This window comes from Cygnus olor, chromosome Z, assembly GCF_009769625.2.
Source record: "Cygnus olor isolate bCygOlo1 chromosome Z, bCygOlo1.pri.v2, whole genome shotgun sequence".
Taxonomy (NCBI): Eukaryota; Metazoa; Chordata; class Aves; order Anseriformes; family Anatidae; genus Cygnus; species Cygnus olor.
In genome coordinates, this window is record NC_049198.1 from 43,936,293 (window position 1) to 43,957,482 (window position 21,190).

At 38.9% G+C, this 21,190-nt stretch overlaps 1 protein-coding gene across 4 annotated transcripts in view; it reads right to left on the minus strand.

Moving 5' to 3' along the window:
• Positions 1–21,190, minus strand: part of PTCH1 (patched 1) — a 72,411-nt gene that overhangs the window by 32,740 nt on the left and 18,481 nt on the right. For all 4 annotated transcript variants that reach the window (XR_005815251.1, XM_040541117.1, XM_040541116.1 and 1 more), the window contains exons 3-12: positions 11,464–11,653; positions 10,121–10,190; positions 9,915–10,006; positions 8,356–8,554; positions 7,637–7,758; positions 5,913–6,060; positions 4,970–5,101; positions 4,498–4,653; positions 3,804–3,902; positions 2,537–2,662 (exon numbers count right to left, since the gene is read on the minus strand). Coding sequence is in view for 3 of the 4 variants with exons in the window: in XM_040541117.1 (XP_040397051.1) it covers positions 2,537–2,662; positions 3,804–3,902; positions 4,498–4,653; positions 4,970–5,101; positions 5,913–6,060; positions 7,637–7,758; positions 8,356–8,554; positions 9,915–10,006; positions 10,121–10,190; positions 11,464–11,653 (1,334 nt within the window). In the remaining variant the exon portion in view is untranslated. The remainder of the gene's footprint in view (positions 1–2,536; positions 2,663–3,803; positions 3,903–4,497; positions 4,654–4,969; positions 5,102–5,912; positions 6,061–7,636; positions 7,759–8,355; positions 8,555–9,914; positions 10,007–10,120; positions 10,191–11,463; positions 11,654–21,190) is intronic.

Genomic DNA, 21,190 nt, shown 5'->3' on the forward strand with positions numbered 1-21,190 from the left:
TTTACAGATACTGGGCCTCAAAAGTTATGGAAACTTTGACAATTATCTTGCAATGTCTTAAGGAAAGTGTATGAAGAGCAAAATAAGGTCAAGAGCAATCCTTTTTTAAGCCCATCTGTTAAAAATTCACTATCTAGATGAGAAGAAGGCAGCATCTGTGAAAAAGTAAACTGCAGTATTTCATTGCTTTCTAAGTCTTGCTAGGGAGCTATCAAAGACAGCAAAGAGTCCTTGTTTAAACAAGGCTGAATAAGAGGGAGAGGGAGGAAAAAGACTGTAAATAAAGAAATCTATATATAAACACAGACCACCCACCAAAACCTGCCATAGTTATCTGATTCTAAATGCTGTAATTAATGCCTCACCTACCACTGATTTTACCTGATGAAGATGGACAAAACAAGTAACAGATGCTTTGGGAATGTCATATTAGCTTACGTACATATGTTGCTCTATTTCCAATAAATCCTCAGTACAGGTCTCCAGCTACCCTTTTTTTGCACGTTTTTGCATCTTTAAGATACATGCATGGCATTGCTATTTGTGACCAAAGACAGACTACAGATGCAAGTGAGAAAAGATTGAGCAACTCAAACATCAGTTTCTGAACACCCAAGTGCTCCTACACATAAATTCCATATTAATCACTGCCTTAAGAAGAACTTTGATCGCGATGTTTTTATTCTGAATAACGTCAACATGTTCATACAGGAATATGTTGAAATCTCATCGAGAACTTTTTGTTTGTCATTTTGTTTGGTGGATTTTCTGAACTTCCACTGATTCAGCCTACATGGTGGCAGCAGGCAAGAAGACTCTAGGAAAGGTATATCTAACTTATATTCAGATTACATTTACAGCTGTTGTCTCCATTTATTTTCCCAAGGCAACCTGTCACGTTCTGATGTGGAGAATGAGAACAGAGACAGGCTGAGCAAAATTTCATCAGAGAAGAAAAAAAATAATTTTGGCGGCTCTCACTTGACAGCTTAGCAGTATGTTTAGGTCAAAATGGCCAATCTCTGTTGAGTACTTCTTACAAGACATGTTTAAGCTAAAGTAACTTCTGCAAAACACCGTTACTACAAAGCTAGACAACAGGAAAACAAGACTTCTCCTCAGATTCTTAGAGAAGGTCTCCAGTATCCCATTAACTGCTTAAGGTACACGTCGGATGTTTGATTCTGGGCCACAGATTTAAAAGACATAAATCACTTCTTCCAAAATTAGAAGTACTACACTTCAAAAATATTTCACATCTTAAGACTGGTCTTTGCCATAATATAAAATAATCCACTGTAACATTGCCTGTAAGAATAGACATTTAGGTTTTGGCAAGTCAGCAGAACTAAATACTTCTAACCATTCAGGACCAAAGCTCTAGTTTTAGTTGCCACACATAACTGCTTCTCAATTGTGCAGCAAACCATTGAGGCCTTTACTTCCTCTATTATTCACTACCAAATTGCCTATTGAGAAAAAAGTGGTAAATGAGTTATTAATGCTTATTGGCCATGTAGCTGCGATCATAAACAGTTTACTATTTTACAGTTTAATGTAGGCATACCTAAATTTCAGAAAACAGCAATAATTGCAACATGTATTAAGAAAAATTACAGCCCTTGCTTCCTCTGGGTAGCCAAGGGCTCAAGGAGAATGAAAAATGACTGGAGAACCAGACTACATCAGAAGAAAAACGGCTACTGAAAAAGTATGGTTTGCCTGCTCTGCACCAAGGTCAGACACTGCTATAAATTGTTTGTGTGTCAAAGCAGTGTCTGATGGGAACCTCCCAAAGCCTTCTTCAAAGAGCCCTTGCTTTTAAAGGCAGCTTTCTTCAGCACCCTTAACAGTTCATCTTCCTGAAGTTATATTGTCACAAACAAATACAAGAAGACAGAGGAAAAGGGAGAGAGAGCGATACATGGTTCAGCACATAAAATTCACATTTTCTCTCAAAGCAGTTGGAATATAAAATTCTTGAAGTTTTCTCCAAGGCTTTGTTAAAATTATGTTGGGAACAAGGCAGTACAAAGAAGTTTTAGTAAAAATTAATATGGCAAATGCATTCTCGCTGCTGTCACTGAACTTTTGTTGTAGTTCTGAAAAGCAGCAAATTCGACAAACCTGAATTAAAGGATTAAAATTTCTACTTAGGAACGTTACAGTATACACTAAAGGACAGTCCAATGCTTTTGACTGCCATAAGAATGCAAATTTTTCTGGTGGCTTTTTTCTGCTTAGATGCACACATCTTGCTTTTTGCAACTCACCCCAGCTGTGGTAGGACAGGGTGTTCTTTCACCTGCCAATATGATGCAAGAGACTCCGGGCATGAGAAATGGGAGGAGCGCAATCAAGGGCAGACAGTTGTTGTTATTACCCAGATCTATGGTAGACAGTGACTACATGTTGGTTCAGTGAACTGCAGAAGCACTGAACATGGAATTCACTACTATCACTAACAGGTATCATCATCATTAGTCCCATAATGGGACTAATCTACAAGAGCTAACAAAACAGCATGTAAACTTACTTGGAGTGAAAATGCTCGTAAAGCAGGAATAGGGATTAAGGCAGCCATAAAGAAAGCAGTAACATTGCTGATAGATGTAAGGGCTACACTTGCTCCTGTTCGCTTCAAACATTCACCTGTTCTGTCCTGCAAAACAAATGGTGTATCTTAGAAGTCATGTGAATAAGGTGATGTCCTGCAAATGAAGGGGTCATCCTACAGATGTAACACATTAACAGTGAAAAACTATTACAAGGAAATTCTGAATAAAAGTGTGCATTTCGGAGTATTTCAATAAAAAATATACTAAGTATGCTGTCCAGGAGAAAAGAATATGACACATTAAGTGCTGATGTTTTTTTAAGGGTAGAAGACATTATCAAACCTGATTCTACCTTCAGTAGACACAACTAAACTGATACTGACATTACATCAAATAGATTTGTAATTTAACTAGAATGCATTGTCTAGTAGTGGAGTCACTTAGTGTTCTTAACATTTTTCAGACAAAATAAGCGTGCATTGATAACACAGATACATAACATATCTACAGATCTTGAAGATAGATGTAACAAAAAAAAAACCAGCAACCCCAAACCCAGGAATCACACACACATGGAAAAAAAAAAAGGACAGAAATCAACATAAGCGCAGGACACTTTCCCAACCCAATAGGCTATTTTGAAGCAGAGTGAGGTTATCGTAACTGCATGCTGAACCAGCTGCAAAGAGCACATGGAAAACATTGTTTGTACAGAACAGGATGGGCAAGTGTACATTACTTTTAAATGATTTGTACTTTGGATATGAAACTTTGGACTGAGGATAAAAAAGGTCACTAAAAGGAAAAGATCACAAGATGACATCTTAGATTTTATAACATGAATATGTTACGCTTTGTAATGTCATTGTCAATTATAAGTAACAGTGAAGAAAAACAGAAAAAAAGTAAAATCTCAAGTTAAAGGTCATAACAAATAAATAAAGGTAACATAATACAAATATATTTTTTTTCCTTCTCTTTGTTTTCACCCTAAAATGTTTGTGCTCTTCTATTAAAAACACTCATCATTTTAATGTCTGACTCACATTTGAGTATGTTCCCAAATTTACATTGACTTCCACAAAAATTTTGGGCAGAATTTATATTGTACAAATCAGGAAAAGATCTCTAGGAAAAAAAAAAACATTTTTTTTTGTAATTGTTACTCAGTGTGGATAAAGTATCTTTTTCTATATGAAGCCTTTTTTTTTTAATTTTTACCCTAACTCCCCATTTTGTCATTACCTCGAATGGAATTCTCTTATTCTGCCCTGTTTCACTAAACGCATGTGCCAGAAGGAAAACATCATCTACACCAACTCCAAGAGCAAGAAAAGGCAAAACCTTGGGGGAGAAACGAAACAAAGAAAAACAAGAAGGTTGTTTTATGGTCTACCATGCAGCTAGTCGTTACATGGCTAATTAAAGTAACTTTAACATTACACTCTGAATACATATCCAAGGGTAAAATGAAAATCAAAAGGCTGCAATATAGCTATTAACTTTTATTCTGAAATACATTAAAGAACTTCCAGTATACCATTTACTGGCACAAAATCTCACTAAAAGTAATTTGAGTTTTGGGTAAACAAAGAGTATCAGATAATATTTCAAGTTATTTTCAAAATATAACATCCTGATATATTCTTGCAGCTTCCTATGCTCAACCAGATACCATCACTTGTATTGAGACACAGAAAAACGAAGAGCTCAAAATCTAGTAATTATACAAACTAAATCATATCTGCCTTTTTCTTTAATATCATTTGACATCATCGTTACTTAATCTCTCACAGCACAAGCTATGAGATAGGAGAAAGGAACAAATAAAATCTAAAATCAAAATACTTTGGCAGCTTTTTTTCCTCAAAGATTCAGTTGTGTTTATTCAGTAACGAAGTACTAGTAACATAACGTCGGACTCGCGGCTCCTAAATACCTGAGTTGTGGCAGCATTAAAGGAAATTCCAATCAATGAGCACAGGCCCAATCCTGCAGCCACTGAGAGAGCAACCAGCAAGACTCCTGCCAGCCCCACAGCACCCTGAGACTTGGCACAATCCCACCGCAACATTGTTAAACAGGCGTAGGCAAGCTGAAAGGAAGGGTGGGGGGGTATGGGAAAAAAAAAAAAAAAAAAGGCAAAATATTAGAGTGGATCGTTCTCCAACAGCTACTACCCTCTTCCCCACATACACTTTGTTACGGGCACTTTTAAATAGGCATATTAGACATGTTACACAGAGGAACAGATGACAACACTGAGGCAAATGTTTACGAATTGTAAGGGTGTTTTTTTTTTTTATGTATTCAAAAAATGTTCTGGATTACTGACTGGTAACAGTGAAGTGGATATTTAAGCCATGCTCTACTACCAGAGACAAATAAATAAATATAATTTGTTTTATTACCATTAGTAAGTAGCCACTAGCTACTCTGATGACGCTGACATCAGAAAATGACTTCAGGATGTCATCCAGGGTGGTTGTAGTAAAGGAAAGCACCTTCTGAGTAGAGTTTTGTGCAACACTTTGATGAACAACCTATGAAAAGAGAAACAAAACTTGATGTGACTAGTTAGAAAAATTACCATTTTCTACAGCACGCATCTGAAACTGCTTTCGCCTTTATGTTCCTCTTAAAGCACACACCCTACACAGGAGATTTCACTGATGCTATATGAAACAAGCATATTTTATAATTATTTCCTGCAAGCTACACCTTATCAAACAAAAATTTGCATCCTTCAGGAAAGGCTACTGCATTCGCAGCTCATTTCAAACATTTAATTTAAAAGCTGAAGTGCAAAGGTTTCCTCGTTCCGTAACTCTGGCACTGACTTGCTGCTGTATGAGTTTTGCCTTTAATCCAAGGCCAGCACGCTCCTCAGGGTCCTCCTCTCTCCCCCTCTGCCTGGACATTTCACAGAGGTCAGAGGCAGCACAGCAGAGGTCAGAGTTTGGGACACAAAGGCCAGGCACTGTCACATGGCCTCCCCACCCGGGCTGCTGCTGGGAGAGCAGTCAACGGCTAGCTAATGTTTTCCAGACACCTTTAGAATAATCATGCCAACCAATTGCTTGTGAATTCCAAGCAGCTCTTCAGTTCCTTCTCACTCTCAGCAAAGCAGAAATGTGCGAGAGAGCAAATTGCAAAGCCTTTGTGGCTTTTCATATCTGAATAACCAAGCAGCTTCTCAATTAAAATGAGAATAAATCATCTTTAGAGCTGAGAGGCAAAATCTGTTTTAGTTAAGCATCTTCCCTGAAGCAATACTGTAAAAAGCTGTGAGAAGGAGATGTGGATCTCAATAAGATTTTATAGTACAGCATTCTAGGTTATTTTCAGTTTTACCTCAACATACATCCTCTGCCAGGCTTCCAGAATTGCTGCTGCCTTATCCTCATTCCAGTTGATATGTGAAACATATTCATACCCCTTGAAGTGTTCATACATTTGCTTAGGAGTCATTAACTGAAACATGGTTTGCAAAGCCTGGGCACTGTAACATGGAGAGAAATGAGAGGAGAAGAGGCATAAAATAAGCTTTTTCAGGAAATTATTTTCATGGCATGAAAATCCAAACGAGAGCCTAATAGGAGCTTGCAGGAGTTCTTGATTTTATAGGGCACGTGTTCATATTAAAATTGAACAGAGTATAATTATTCTACTATGTATCTGGTGCAGCTGTACTGGTCTATGCAGTATTGAGGCTAAATCTGTTTTCCCTGAAGTTAATGATAGTTTTGCCATTATTTTTGGTAGGATAGGTTTTGTAAGCAAAGAATGTAACCCTGTAAATCAGCGGTAAGGATCATAATTAACAGACAGATTACTGTGAAGAGGCCACAGGAACAGTTATTTCTACAAGATCGTGTAAATGCTGTTGGCAATTTGTCATTTGAAGACCTTGGTGGTTTTTTTTTCAACCCTTGGAGAGAAATACCAGATTAAAGTCAGGATGGCTGCAAAGCTTTGAGGAGTATACAATGACAATTATGTATCCTGACTTTCCACAGTATGCAACTGTATCCAACAATTTTAGAATGTTAAGGAACTATTTTATTTTTCACTAAGAATATATTCTTTGGCTACATAAATTTTTGGCTAAGTATATTCTTATGATTCTATAGAGGTTAGGAGAAAATTCTTCACTGTAAAGCTAGTGAGGTACAAGAACAAGTTGCCAAGAGAAGCTGTGGATGCGCCATCCCTGGATAGGGCTTTGGGCAACCTGGTCTGGTGGGAGGTGTCCCTGCCCATGGCAGGGGGTTGGAACTGAGTGAGCTTTAAGGCACCTTCCAACCCAAGCCATTCTATGATTCTATGATTTTACTTGTTGAAAGACTTACAGCAAGAAATAAAGCTTCATGTTTAGTGTCAATGTAAAAAAAATTCAAAATCCGTATCAAAAGTTCCAGAAAGAGTTCTCTCTATTAAATATGGGAGAATTGTGCTTCATTTAGCTTAGTGTGTCCTATATTTTTCAGAACAGCTCTCTCATACGTTTTTCCCCCCAGTGTTCCATGACTTGTTCAAGAGGTCTGAAACAAAGGGTTTTGTTTTATCAGTCAAAAATGTATTGAGGATGTAGTAAATGTATTGAGGATGTAGTAACATAAAGAATAGACTTTTCTGCATATTAAGTCTAAACAAAAAGCTTAGTGGAGATTTTTGAATTCTGAGAAAAGTTAAACGTGTGAGCACATCACCCACATTATTTTTCCCCTTTTTCCTTTGGTCATATTTCAAAACATGATCAAAGTTTTTCAGTGCTTTAAACGCTGTTCAGTGCTTTATGCATACATGCTAAACAACAAAGCTGCCAGGAAAAAACTTTTTTTCTGAGCAATGTACATTATCATTCCGAGGTTAGAAGCAGGAAGCAACGACACCTCCTTAAAGAATTGTCCAATCACTCTTTTAAATTCTGTTCTCTTGAGGCATGTCCTCCTAAACGACAGTTTATAATACATATGAAAGGCAGCTGATTTTGCATGATCCTCCCTCCGTGCTCCAAAAACCAAACCCTAATGGGGGAAAACCTTAAAATTTTCTTTAACCATTTGTTTGTTTACCTGACAAGTTTACCAGAACTGTTCTTGACTGTACCACCAATAATCAACTCTTCCTGCCAATGCATGTATTTTCTTGACAGTCCATAGCATCCACCACTCAAAACAAGGGCTACATCAAGAGGCTAGAAAAAGTGATAAAGAAGCAATTAAGCAGTTGCATAACTTCAGACAAACTCACACCCTAACTTAACACCCTGTGCATTACAGTGACTGATATTAAAGATAGCCTAGGAGGTCCACAAAGAGAAATGTGTTCAACAGATCAAGTGATCAAACAGCATCTTCTCCAAAGCCTGACTGAGAGACAGATATATAAAACTGGGACCCATTACTTCAAATTCTTCACAAATGTCAACAAACTTGGCCCTCCCTGAAGGAAGGCTTTGCTGCATGGTGCGAGTGTACAGAGTAGCTGAGCTGTATTCCAGCAGTCTCTGTTGTCCATCTCTCTCTGTTGCATTAAGTCTGCTAAGTGCCCCATCACCACTTCGCCATGCTGGGCCAGCAGCTGACAACTGCACTCTCACTCTAAATATGCAGGATTAAGTATCGCATTGCCAAATGACGGAAAGTTAGAGAGTCTGGGCTAGCAGAAAATAACAGGAACTGAAAAATGACGTTGGTCAAGAATATGAACTACATATTGCTTGGTACCTTCTTCTCTCTCCCCTGCGTCCCTCCTCCCATAAACAGATACACAAAAGGATAGGAAAACTTACTTTGGTGGAATTTTTATTGGGAGCTGTGATTGGGCAATCAGGATCAGCAGGATTCAGGCAAGGTCGATCCATGTAACCATGACCAACCTCTGCTTTATTCAGCATTTCTTCCCAGCTCTCCACTTGGTAGTTTATTTTCTTTAACTCTTCCAAGAATTCTAGGGGGTCAAAGTTGATCCACTGCAAAGGAGGCTTTCCTCTGCAAGAGAAACCAGGGAGAAATTATTTAAAAAATGGAAGACAAAAGAAGTACTGAAACGAGCATACTTTGAAAATTCGTATTTGCACAAATAAGTGGGTCATTTTCTGTTACAAGCTATAACCCTTACTGGTAAGGTTGTTTCATTTAGTGTAAGGTGTGTTTTAATAGCACTTTTGTTTTATGTACTTTTCTTGTAACCCTGTTGTAATTCTAACAAAAATACTCAGTTACAAAGTTATTATATCAAAGGGAGTACTCACAGATTAAAAATACTTCCATTTGCAAGAAAAGCAAAACAAATTATCAAGCACCTAAATAACAAAAAAGCAGCCAACTGCTGCTTTAAAGAATTAGGGGGAGGGGAGTGGGAAAGAACAGAGGGGGCTGAGGAAAGAAAGCATTTCTCATAGTATCAGATTACTTCTTGTTACTATAATCATCATCTTGCAGATGTAATCAATCAATAAAGCTGATGTTTGTTTATCTATAACAATGCTGTGCTCCTTCAAATGCCTTGGCAGCTTGACTATCAACCATCAAGCTTTCCTGCTACTATGGCTGTCACCACTATCACTGTCACGTCTCCCACCCCCCACTTCTGAATTTGTGATGTTGACAGACTAGAAAGGCTTTTGGCTGCCTTATTCTGTGGTTCAAACCACACTGTATCTGCTTAACCAGGCTTAAGTCATTATTCCGAATCTCCCAACCAGAAAACACAAACCCCCTTATTTCCCCATCTAAAACTGTACACTAAAGGTTACGAGATGGCCATTGCAAATTGCTTTTACAGAGATATGCAAACCAGGACAGAAACAATAACTCAAATGCTAACTCTTGCATAATTAACAGAAATGCCTGCACAGATTAACAATTAACTCTTTGAAGGATTCAGGGCTTATAATATCACACTTCTAAATTGTGAGAAACCACCCACAAAAGATACTATATATAGTTTCTTTAATGATCTCATAAGCAAAGGATTTGTTTTTTTGGTCCTTAGGAACACCTGAGATTTAACCCAAGATATTTTCTTAGGAATAAAATCCTTATTAAGGAATGTTTTTGTAATTTACTGGAAAAAAAAAAGTTTATTTCCAAAAGAAGGATAAAATTCTTAAAGCATGGATTCAGAACTTACATTTTCTTTTACACGCTAGCAGAATAATAAAAAACAACATAGGAGTTAAATCAATGCCTACAAATCAACTCTTAGAATCAGAAATGAAAAAAAAATATAATCCATGCATATTTTCTGTAGAGACACTACAGTTTTTTTTTTGTTAAAATTCAAAATCATACATAGTTACACAATTAAAATCAGTCAGACTAGAAAGTTATACAAAAGCGTGCTTACAATAGATAGGCAGTTCCTGACTGTAGCTTTGCTCCCTCCCAGAAGCAGTCCAAAGGAGTGATAATTAAGCAAGGATAAAGATATTCTATGATCTGTCAAAATCAGAAGGGGTAAAAACACAGTTAGAATAGAATACAATCTACAATCTAAGCAAACTGAATCATGAGAATACAAAAAGCTTATAACGAAATCCCTGCTATGCATACCTGGTCCATGTAACCTGCTTCTGTGATGAGTTCTCCTGATTTATAACATAAATGTTCCAATTTCCATTGTCTGTAATAAAGATAAATAACACATTTTTCTTCAACAATTACTGAAAAGTTATTTTTAAAATGTAACATACTTTTAAAATTGCAACTCATATTCACACGTTGGCCTCAAGTAGCAAATCATTGAGGAGGGCAAATTTTATTCATCATAGATATATCACACCTCACATAAAAAGCAAAGGCCTTTCTTCTTGCAGTTACAGAATAGATATGTTTCAGTTATAGTAAACACTCTCTGTAAATGGAGCTGCTTTTGGATGAGCAGGATGGCCCACATTGCTTAATGGGACAGAAATCTGGCTTTATATAAATGAGACCACTTGTGATTTCAGGTATTACTCTATGACACAACTGAGAGAAGTTGTCTTCAGGCTCAGAGGACTAGAATATTCCTAACTGACTCTCACAGGCAGGAGGAAAGAAACCATTAGGATTTCTGCCTTCCTTTTTCAGATACATTACGACTTCTGTTGTTGTAACTTCTAGCATCTTAAAACAAAGCAGGAGCCAGGCAAAAGATAATTAGAGCCTTGGCATTAACTCATTGATGTGCCAAAGATATGTCCTGAAAGATACTGGGGTTCATGCCTCAGACAGTGTCCATAGGCACATCATCATGTAAGCAGTAACTCTGAAGGAACCACTTTTCAGGAAGATAGCTCACTAGCCCAAAACTGGTACACTCCTAAGATGTACCTTTAAGATTTTTGTTGTTGGATAACATGCAACTCCCAACCTTCAGTATGTGCACAGACACTCTGAAGGCCAATTCTACTATCACTCTACTTTACCAAACAGCTGTTATTTCACCCACTGCCACTTCTCACGCAATTCCATTTCCCTTTATATCCAAACTACTAGAAGGATAGTAAACTGTACTAGTGTTCACAGACATTATGTGCCTCATGACAGTGTCAACAAAGGAATTCATCTCTAATATGGAAGGCTTTTCAACATCAGGAATCCCACTAGTAAGGTCTTATATGTTAAGAACACAGACATCACACCTTACTGAAGACAGGTGTTGGATACTGTACAGCTGCTCATAGAGGTACGTTTTCTAAATCTCTTCCAACACCATTTATCCCATTTTATTTGTCAAAAGCCAAATCATCGCTGCTATCATGCCACAATGTCAAGTATCAGAAACAAGTGACGTTCAAATCAGAACGTCCTACGGGACAGGCTCTGAAGTGCTAACCATTTAAAAACATGGGAAGGAAAGCATGCGTCCACTTTTTAGTGGTTACAGGTAACAGGAAAACTTTTCCCCTTACCTGTTGTACATATAGACATGTACTCTGCTGGCCTGAAGCGCAGAGTCAAGGTGCTGTCGGAGTGCTTCTGTTGTTAGTACATTAGCACCATCTTCCTGTGGAGTCTGAATCATGAGCTGGGGGTTAAACATGGCCTCTTCTCCAATCTTCTGCCGTGTGTAATTTAGCTCCCGGCTCACTCGTCCACCAACTGATGGAAAAAAATCAACAGATTTGTATTAGCCGATAATTGCTTATTCAGGATGCACACAATGAGCACTCTCCAGTCAAAAATACTCTGCCACACACATGGACTATTCTACCTCAAACTGATCACAGTATAACTAGTAACAAATTTATTTTAGCAACACTGCAACAAAAATTACATTCCTCATAAAAGCACCATTGCCCCAACTGCACTAAAATATCGATGCGTAAACTGGAGCCTCAAACAGTTTTTCTATGTTATAACCAATATTCCTTACGTAAAAAGTCTTTTTTTTTAAAGGAAGAAAAAAGAAAAACCTTTTCCTTGCAGACCAGACCAAATACTCCTATGTTACAATTTCTTACACTTGTATAAACAGTCTGCTCCAATAGCAAATTTCAAGATAAATGCCTTTAATTTACACTCTTCTCCCAAATAATTTGGCAAAGGCAGAAGGAGAACGTTTCTCCTCAAAAAAAAAAAAAAAATGGAAGAGGGGAAAAAGTAAGTGAACCCACACATTTCTCTCAGTCTTACATAAAAAATAAAATTAAAAAAAAAAAGTTCACATAAAGAGATGTAGTTTTGAATTTAGCAGAAAGAATCGTCTATTGTCTGTTTGCCCTAGTAGTTCGATACCTGCATAGCATGCTGTGATGCAGGAGGTAATTAGTACACAACATCTGTTTCTAAACCCAGATGAGCTGAACAGTGTGCTCCATACCAAAACATGATTTAAAAAAAAAAAAAAAAAAGGAAGAAAGAACAAAGGAAAAGGCAGAGGGAAACCACAAAGTAGACAGGCTCTAGAGGGAGCCATATTCAATTTGCCTTGCCAAAAATATTACGTAAGAATGGAAAATTATCTTCCCACTTACAGAAAAGCATTCAGCTCGAGTTCATATACTTCATATAACCTCCCCTGTAGTCTCTCTAACAAGTGCATGTGGGAGGAGGGGTCAATTAATTCAGCCAACTAGCTGAATCAAGACCACATCCAGATGAGGAGGACAAGAATACCACCAACATGTTGTTTCCATCTCTTACAATTTATTACCTTTATTGCTCTGCGAAGTCCAAGCTACAGACCTGCTCTAATTTGTTACATTTTTTTCAGTCCCAGTCACCTTGGCACTGGTGATCTGAATTACTGCCAAAGTTTAGCTCTGCAACAGTGTGAACAGAAATTAGACATGCACATCTATCTCTTCCTAGGCCATATAATGGAAGACGAATCTGCAACCAGTTGGCAGGGTGGGAGATGACATTCTCAAGTCTGAACAAGCCAGGGACATACTTACATCAGCTGGGCCCTCAACCCACCCATAAAATGCCCCTAGGGCAAAGAGGACCACCAGGCAAGAAGCTGGGCCCCTGCAAGGATAAAGCTGTCAGAATCGGACCCTCAACAATTAAACTGTATTGTCGTTTTGGCATGAGGCATCACTTAATCTCTAGATCAAGAATTCTTTGAAAAAATAAGTATTTCACCAACAACCTCCGTTTTCTCAGCCTGTCACATGTGGCATTATCTCCTTCACACCCATTAAAAGTGGCCAGCTCGCAGTAAGAGAAAAATGAAAAGCAAAGTAAAACTCCCCCACCTAGATTCCCTTTATTACTTCTTAGCATCCCTTTTACTACTGCATATGTATGGTAAATAAATAAATTTGTTAATTTATATCAAGAATAAAAGACTAAAACACTTAAGACTTTGCCTCAAACGTTTGACTGTATATATGCACAGAAATCATAGCTAAATGCAAATTCAAGCATCCTCCATAACTAAACAATCACTCCACACTGGAAGTTAGTTTGCACGCCCCTGTATCATATTTGTTATATTTTTTTGTGTGTGTGGCTTATTTATTGAATTTCAGTACTTTCACTCATCAGCCTAATGTTCATGTCCACTGCTGTCCTTCTGGGCAGTACTCTACGGTATGCTAATAAAACCTGCTCTGTCTTAGAGAAATACAGAGGAGGGGGTAGAGGACCACAGTTACCCTAACCTATATGTCTTGGAACCAGAGCTTTCTTTTGCAGCCCTTTACGCTGCAAGCACTTCAGAAGACAAAATGTCTTTCTCCCTCTTTTGTGTCTCTATGCCAGCCAAGACAATAAAGCCCCAGTTTTATGAGGACTGTGGAGTCTACCATAAACATCTACTTCTGGTACTATATTCTCCCCCATTCTGCTCAGACTTAACTTTTGAATTTAGCTAGGACTTAAACCAACAAATCATGCGTCATTCGAGACAAAGGACGGCATTCCTATCTCTGCTGAAAGTGACCAACTGTTTACTATCAACAGAAATGATTGCTTCCTAATCAAGGTCCTGTCAAACCACATTAGCTTCACTGAATAAGGCAGATTTAGCTAATCAAAACTGCATCACACAAGTCAGTCATCAGAAGAGAAGCTGTTTTTCTCCCCCTTTTCATTCAAAACAGGAATAGCAAAACCATCCAGGAACATGGGCACATATTCCAGAACTTAACAATAGATCTGCTGAGCATTCTTCTTAAGGCATTACATCATTTAATTGTTTTTTTGACGGGTCCATTACATACATTTTGTGTGCCAAATAGAGTAAAGATAACTCCACAGGCAAACATAGTTACTTTATACAACATAACACTCACATACAAAGAAACTATGAAATTAAACAGCAGAGGAAAATCCTGACTGCCAAAGACAGACTATGTGAAAACACAGGGACAAGACCAGAAGCAAGTGGCCTTTCAATGTATCAGAAGAAATAAAGAGCAAGAAGACAACAAACAAACAAAACACAGTATGTTTCTACCAGTTGTGATTTCATTTATTTTAACTGAAAATTTGCAAAGATCTCTGGAGGCTGCCATACCAAGAGGTCTTAAGCCTCCACAATCAGCTGAACAAGAATTAACTTCTTTTTTTTGTTGTTCAAACACTCTTCTTGCTTTTTTAAAATGCATATATGTATCCATAGCTGGTGCCAAAATCTAGGTGAAACTGCTAAAAATGTCACTGAAATGCACCTAAAGCCTCTAGCCTCATTGTGTACTGAAATCATGCAAAACTATGCTCAACATTTGCACACTCCATAGAAACTCATTCCTTATACTTGTAAGAAAAAAAAAAGGCATATTACATTCATCATATAATTTCCACGCTACAGGACAAATGATGTAATGGAAAAAACAACCAATGATTAATATGGCGGTCTTTTGTGGTTTTCCTTTATGGACCCTATTTTCTTATATTTGGTGACAGCAACACTCAAAACGCTACAGAGTTCAAACATGTATATGACATGGAGTAAAAATGCCTCTCATTTTATTCCATATTGAAGACAGACTGAACTGTTTCCCTTTAACATTCTGGTGACAAAATCCATACATTTTTCTCCCTTTTTTTGATAGATGAGATGTCACTTGATGGATTTTGAGTCCTTTCTTACATGATTTCTTATAATTTAGTGCCTAGACAGCTGAGTTGGTGGCACAAATGCCTGCAAGCCATAACACTGATTTAAATAACAGATCGGTACATGGTCTCATGGCCAATGGTAATACAAGGCAGCAGTTTGTACACTATCCTTCAAGTGCTGTCAACAGATTCTGGGTGTCTGTCTGCTGGAAACGAGATACCTTGCCTTCTGTAAAATTCAGCTAACAAGAAAGTTAAAAAAAAAAAAAAAAGAAGAAAAAAGTATCAAGAAAAAATAATAACATCAGTGTCCTGGCACCATACTTCTGTTAACATACTGGTTTCTAATGCTCAAATACGTGCATGAAGGCTGGTGTTCAAGACAGGACTTCTTTACTGGCAGCATCTTTGTTGCAAAATATTGGTTCTTGTGAAAAGCCCGAGTGGCTTTTCTGGAGAAGAGGAAATGTCTCCCCTTTGCCCTCACCAACACAATAGTCACCCACAGGCCTCCCTCCTCGCTCTTCACCAGAGCATGGCAGAGCTGGCTTCAGCCAGTCGGCGTTGTGTACCGCTGAGCACGCTGCTGCTCCTCCTCAACTTCCCCATGGGCTTAAACGGAGGCAACTAAATCCTTTGCCCTTCCGAAGGGCCTGAGGAGAGCAGAAATTGTCAGCGGGCTGCTAAGAGCCGTGTGAGGACCACCGCCTCTCCCTCCCCCAGGAGCGAGGAGCAGCTGTCAGGTGGAGACCAGTTTTAGTCACCCTTGACTCGAGGCAGGCCAGAACCCTCGACCCGCCGGGGGAAGGTCCCGTATCGCGTTACTGAGCACTTGGGTCACAGTCCCAGTGTTTCAGTCATCAAACCGAAATGCCCTGCTGCATTTGAAGTGAGAAGCATGCAGAAAACCAAAACTCCTTCCCTATCGTACACATTTGCACAATACTGATGCATCCTCAAGCGACACAAGAGTGAAACCATATTTGTTTTCATTAGCACAATTTCTGATAGATTTCCACTGACTAACAATTTTGAAGTGACTGAGTGCTTCAGTTGATGTATTCATTTCTACTGTGCATGTCACAGTATTACCTATATCTTCCCCATGATTAGCATTCAAAATTCACATGGTATTACATTAACATACTTATGAAAGAGCTACGGAATCTGCTGCTGGGAATTGCAGTCCCTTCCATACTGAGCAACTTCAGGAGCAAATCTGACCTCTGCTCCACTAAGAGACTGATCTTAAATCAGGCGATGAGCGACAGCCAAAAAACACTGCTTGCTAATTTACTGCCCATTTGTTCAAAAGGCATGAAATGTTTCTATTTCAGAGTATCTTACAATGTTCCATTCCAAGTTACTGGAATTGCAACATATAGCCTAAGGTTTTTTCTTTTTTTTTTCTTTTTTTTTTTTCAGATACCAATGCTACCTGTATTAACCATTCAATACCTACCTTGCTTGAAAGACTGTGCAACAACTACCTTAGCAGAGAGCAAGCTCTCTCTAAAAAAGAACATTTCTGAGAGCCAAACACTTGGGATAAAAGTGTTTGCCTACCATTGTGGAGTGATGGACTTTGGGAAACCAAGACTTCCAGAAATGTCTACTGGTTTGAGGGCTTAAGTTTTTCCTTGACAAGTTTGACGTGCCTGAATGGTTTAAAATTTTCTGGAGAACCTCCCCTGTGAAGACTATGGGCCTTAAGGTGTTCACATGTGAGCACATTTTTCCAGGATTATAATTGTGTATCATGAGAGCATTCCTGTCCAACCTTCTGACAGTGACAACTCAAGGCGCTGAAATCATACCTCTAATAGACACAAGCACAATGGTTTCATTTCATGAATGAGAAGATCTGAAAAGGTCCAAAAGATACAGGCCCTATTTTTAATAGATCAGGTATTTAGGGGTTTAGATACCCTTACGATGCTTACATTACTGCCTAAGCGTTACCCAATACAGGCAAAATCTGCCATTTGTGCTATTTTTTACCGCCACGACAGGACTGAAGAGAAACAAAAAATAATAACCCTTCACGACTCGGTAATCATATAAAAGCAAAGACCAACAATTATATCCCAGTGTGGTCACCTGAGACTCAACCTTTACCAACCAACCCAAAGGGCAGAGAAAGACTGCTACACTATACACTGCTTTACAGATATATAGTATAAGCATAAAGGACACTGCTATAGAGATATATAGACGCGCTACGTGTGTATAGGGACATTACTCAAAAACTGCTGATGGAAAAGGGGTTTCAGTCCATCACAATGGTGGGCAGAAGAGCCAGCCCACCACAGCCTCAGCTCCCTGTCCGAGTCGTGTACCAGGATTAGAAATACTCATACCTGTCACATGTCACAGAAAGCACTACCCAATGAAAATTGCACAGGACTGAAACCTCCTAAAAAGAAATTGAGATATAAGAGTTGAGTTCTCTGGTATGAAGATTACCCTGCCTCTTATTGGACACAGAAAAATAATGGCCTTTTGATTTAAAGCTTCCTGTTGCTCTCAAGGGAGTCTGTCTTTGTGTTCTCCTGGATGTTCGAGCTTGTGCGTGCTGCTCGCTCATCACGCTCTTTGTCAGCTACAGAATACAGTTTTTCTGCACACAGGCTGTATTAGTTAGCATCCTGATTTTTCCTGACAGAAGAGCCAGCAAGGAAGCACCTTCTTCAGAATTAACTTCCTCTAGGCCTGACTGGCAAAGTACAGAGGTACTGGAGTTCAATTTTCATTGAAACTGAAGTTTATTCAATATAAGAAATGGGACATTTGGCAAGTTCACTTCTTGAAATGTTTAAAAGGCTGTCTACTTGTTAAGTCAGAACTGTTGTTGATTTACAGGGTCAATGGTGGTTAATTTATTAACTACCAACTGTAAGACATTACATCATGTATTTGATGTATGTAATATTCTAAAGATGCTAAGGATGGATCTTGTCAATCCATCACGATTACATCATTAAGCGTTTTGGTTACCTGCACTGATTTTTTTTTTCCTGTTCATTTATTTAATAATGCAAGTAAAAAGGGGGAGTGCAAGTAATGCAAAAGTTAAGGAAGTACCTCAAACTGAGCTATTAAAAAAAAAAAACAACCATAAGGAATGACGTGCTTGCATAGTGGTAAGCAGTCAGTGCCTTAAAGAGATTACATGGTCATCCAATGGTCTGTTCAACAGCTCAATGAAAAATGATAATCTTTATCCTGTAATTAAACATGATCTATGCTAGCACTACACTACAGACAGTCAGAAACCCCCTGCTGCATCTAGGCTTTCTTGCAGAACATTTACTCCACTGAATACACACACATGCATTTGTATAGCTCACAGGGAATGGCAACAGTTGTGCCTGTCCAAATTGAGGCAGCCTGCACTCTCCCATTTCCCTTCCCAAAGTCCAGGTGAACCATCTACATTTCTCCCTCCCCTCCCATGCTTGTGTCCAACACAAGGACATCATCACATCCCAATATGAAGATTTAACCAGATTCCATCTCTTTTGGCACTGCTGGCTTCAAGGAAAATCTAGAAGCAATATGACCATCTCAAACATTTCTGTCAGGATGCGAGTTAGATAATGCCAGGCTCTCTGTTATTACTTTAAAAAAAAAAAAAAAAAGAAGGCTATGGCTTACAAATATACATATAAAAAATTACGAAAGCCACAAAAACACTTCAAAAGGCTGCTTTTTATTTCCCAAGCCATCATACGATATGAGTTAAGTTACTTCTCACACATGCTGGGGAGGACTCCAGTGTTGCTGTTACAAATTTCATTAATGCTGACATGACTATGAATAGCAAAAATAAAAACACACATCAAAGATGACTTTTCATTCTGTCACAGTTTGACAAAGTTTAGAGCAGTGACAAGGACACAAAGCTGTCTGCAGGCTCAGGAAGACAGCCCAACAACAGCTGCCTCAGATTGCAGTGGGAAACTTTCCCTGCAATTTTAGAAGCTAAAACCTTTTCTTTCTGAAAATCAAATAAAAGCTGCTTTTACATGTATGCATCTGTATCACCCATGGGCAGAAAAAAAAAAAATGTTATTACTGATTAGGTACAATACACAGATCACTAAAAAAGAATGTGTTTTTTGATATATTTCTGGCCTCGTGTCCTGAGAAATTGGAAAGTGAAATAAATAAATAAAACCCTAAACTGACAAATTGAACAGTACAAACTGGAAAAAAAAATACAAGAAGCTTTGAAATATACAAGAATATACAAAACAGGCAAAACTGGTAGATGTAATTCAAACTTTCCAATTAAACATAAAACGCAGTAGCTGCTTACTGAGCTGTGACACATGTCCTTGGTAACAGGATATGAGCTGTTCACCTCTGGGTCACTGGTTCTAATCCAGCCAGGAACAATAGTGACCACAAGTTGTTTACCATCTGACAGCTGTTTGCTAGCTTATGTGAAATGAGTTGGTGGTCTCCGTCCATTTCCTAATGGGCAGGTGTCCATATTATAGAAAACCACCGTCACAATTGGTATCCTTGTTGACCATCTCAACAAAGAGGCTGAGGAATGAATGGATACGGAGAGAGAACTACCCTTTCTTCCAAAGACGTGGTCCCTTCGGGTCAGAGCTGAGCCACAGGTTTTGGTGGAGAAGCCCAACTATTGAATTTTCTGGGTGAAGTACCAAAGGAATAAAGGACTCTGCTATTTCCTAGAAATCAGGGAGACAGTCTACAGATAGGATAGATGGCTAATACAGACTGTTGCAACTCTCTAACAGTTTATGGGTCTGTAGCAGTTCACATCAATGGTGAGCAGAGCTGACTTTTTTACTTTTCAGTAATTAAAAGCAAACAAACATTTGTGCATGCTTAATAACAGGCCATAATCCTCAAACATACTGAAAGTGACTAAGTTTCCAGGAGTTCTGCTGTGAAGGGCATGTAAGGGGCTTCAAGATCTAAACCTAAGGATTTTAAAACAGCTGAATAGAACTGTTTTAAGTTACTTTAACTTAAATACGGACTTCTGCTGGGTAATATGTTAAAAACAATTTGCTGTGTTGTTCCACAGCAGTCAGCTTTCCTCTAGGCCCAACTTTTCATTTAACCTCTCAGTGCCCTTTCCTCAAATATGTAATTGTTTTCCTGTGTGGTTAAATGCAGCATTTTGAAGTCTTTTCATCTGCACTCCTGGGATAGCACAAATTTCATCTGTATATGGAGTAGCACACAATTCGAATGCACTTTTTTTTTTTTTAAAGGAGCAGAAAACGGTAAAGAAAAATTCTTCATCCAGAACCCTTCAGGAGATACCATACCCTAAACAGTGCTTTTAGAAGACAGCAGAGCTAACATATAGAAAAATGAAAGGAATGAACATGTTATGAAACAGGGTACAGTTTCTTTCAAGTATTCCCTACCAGCTGCTTGCTGTACCATCTGTTGTTGCCTAAGCAGCTTCCTTCTGAATGGCTCTGCACTGAAGCAGAACTGCTCTCACTGTTGGACACAATCAGGTCAGGTCAGCACTCCCCCCAGCACCGAACCTGCTGCCTGTCACGGCTCCCCCCATCTCGATATTTCTTGCTGGCCACCAGCTCCCACGACAGTGCTGCATCTGTCAAGAGGCCCATTTTTCATAGCTTGCCTGCTATTCACACCGCGCAGTAAAGCGCACATTTGATTTTGTGCAGGATGCAATCAGAGATTCCTGTCAGATACACTGAGAGCGCGACCATATGGCCAAGTTCATTCTAAAACAGAAAGGACTGGAAAAGAAAGTTAAACAAACGAACGAAACCATGTTACGCAGAACAATCCTGATTTTATACTTCTGGCTAGCCCGGTGGTTCAGAAAACTCTGCGTCACCACCGAGCCTCCCGCTTTCCGAAACGGTCTGCTCTCCCTTTAAAAGCAAAACGACCCGAAGCTCTGCAAAAAGGAGGAGAAATGCCCCTGCTGCCTCAGCAGTGAGCGATGTGATGTACGTACTTCACGAGGCCGAGCCCTGTGCGTTGAATTGAGACCCCCCGCAACCCGCCTGCGGACAGCGCCGGCGCTGCCGGCGTGTGCTCTCCACCAGCGCCTCACAGATCATTCAGCTCCCGCCACCTCCTTCCCTGCTTTGG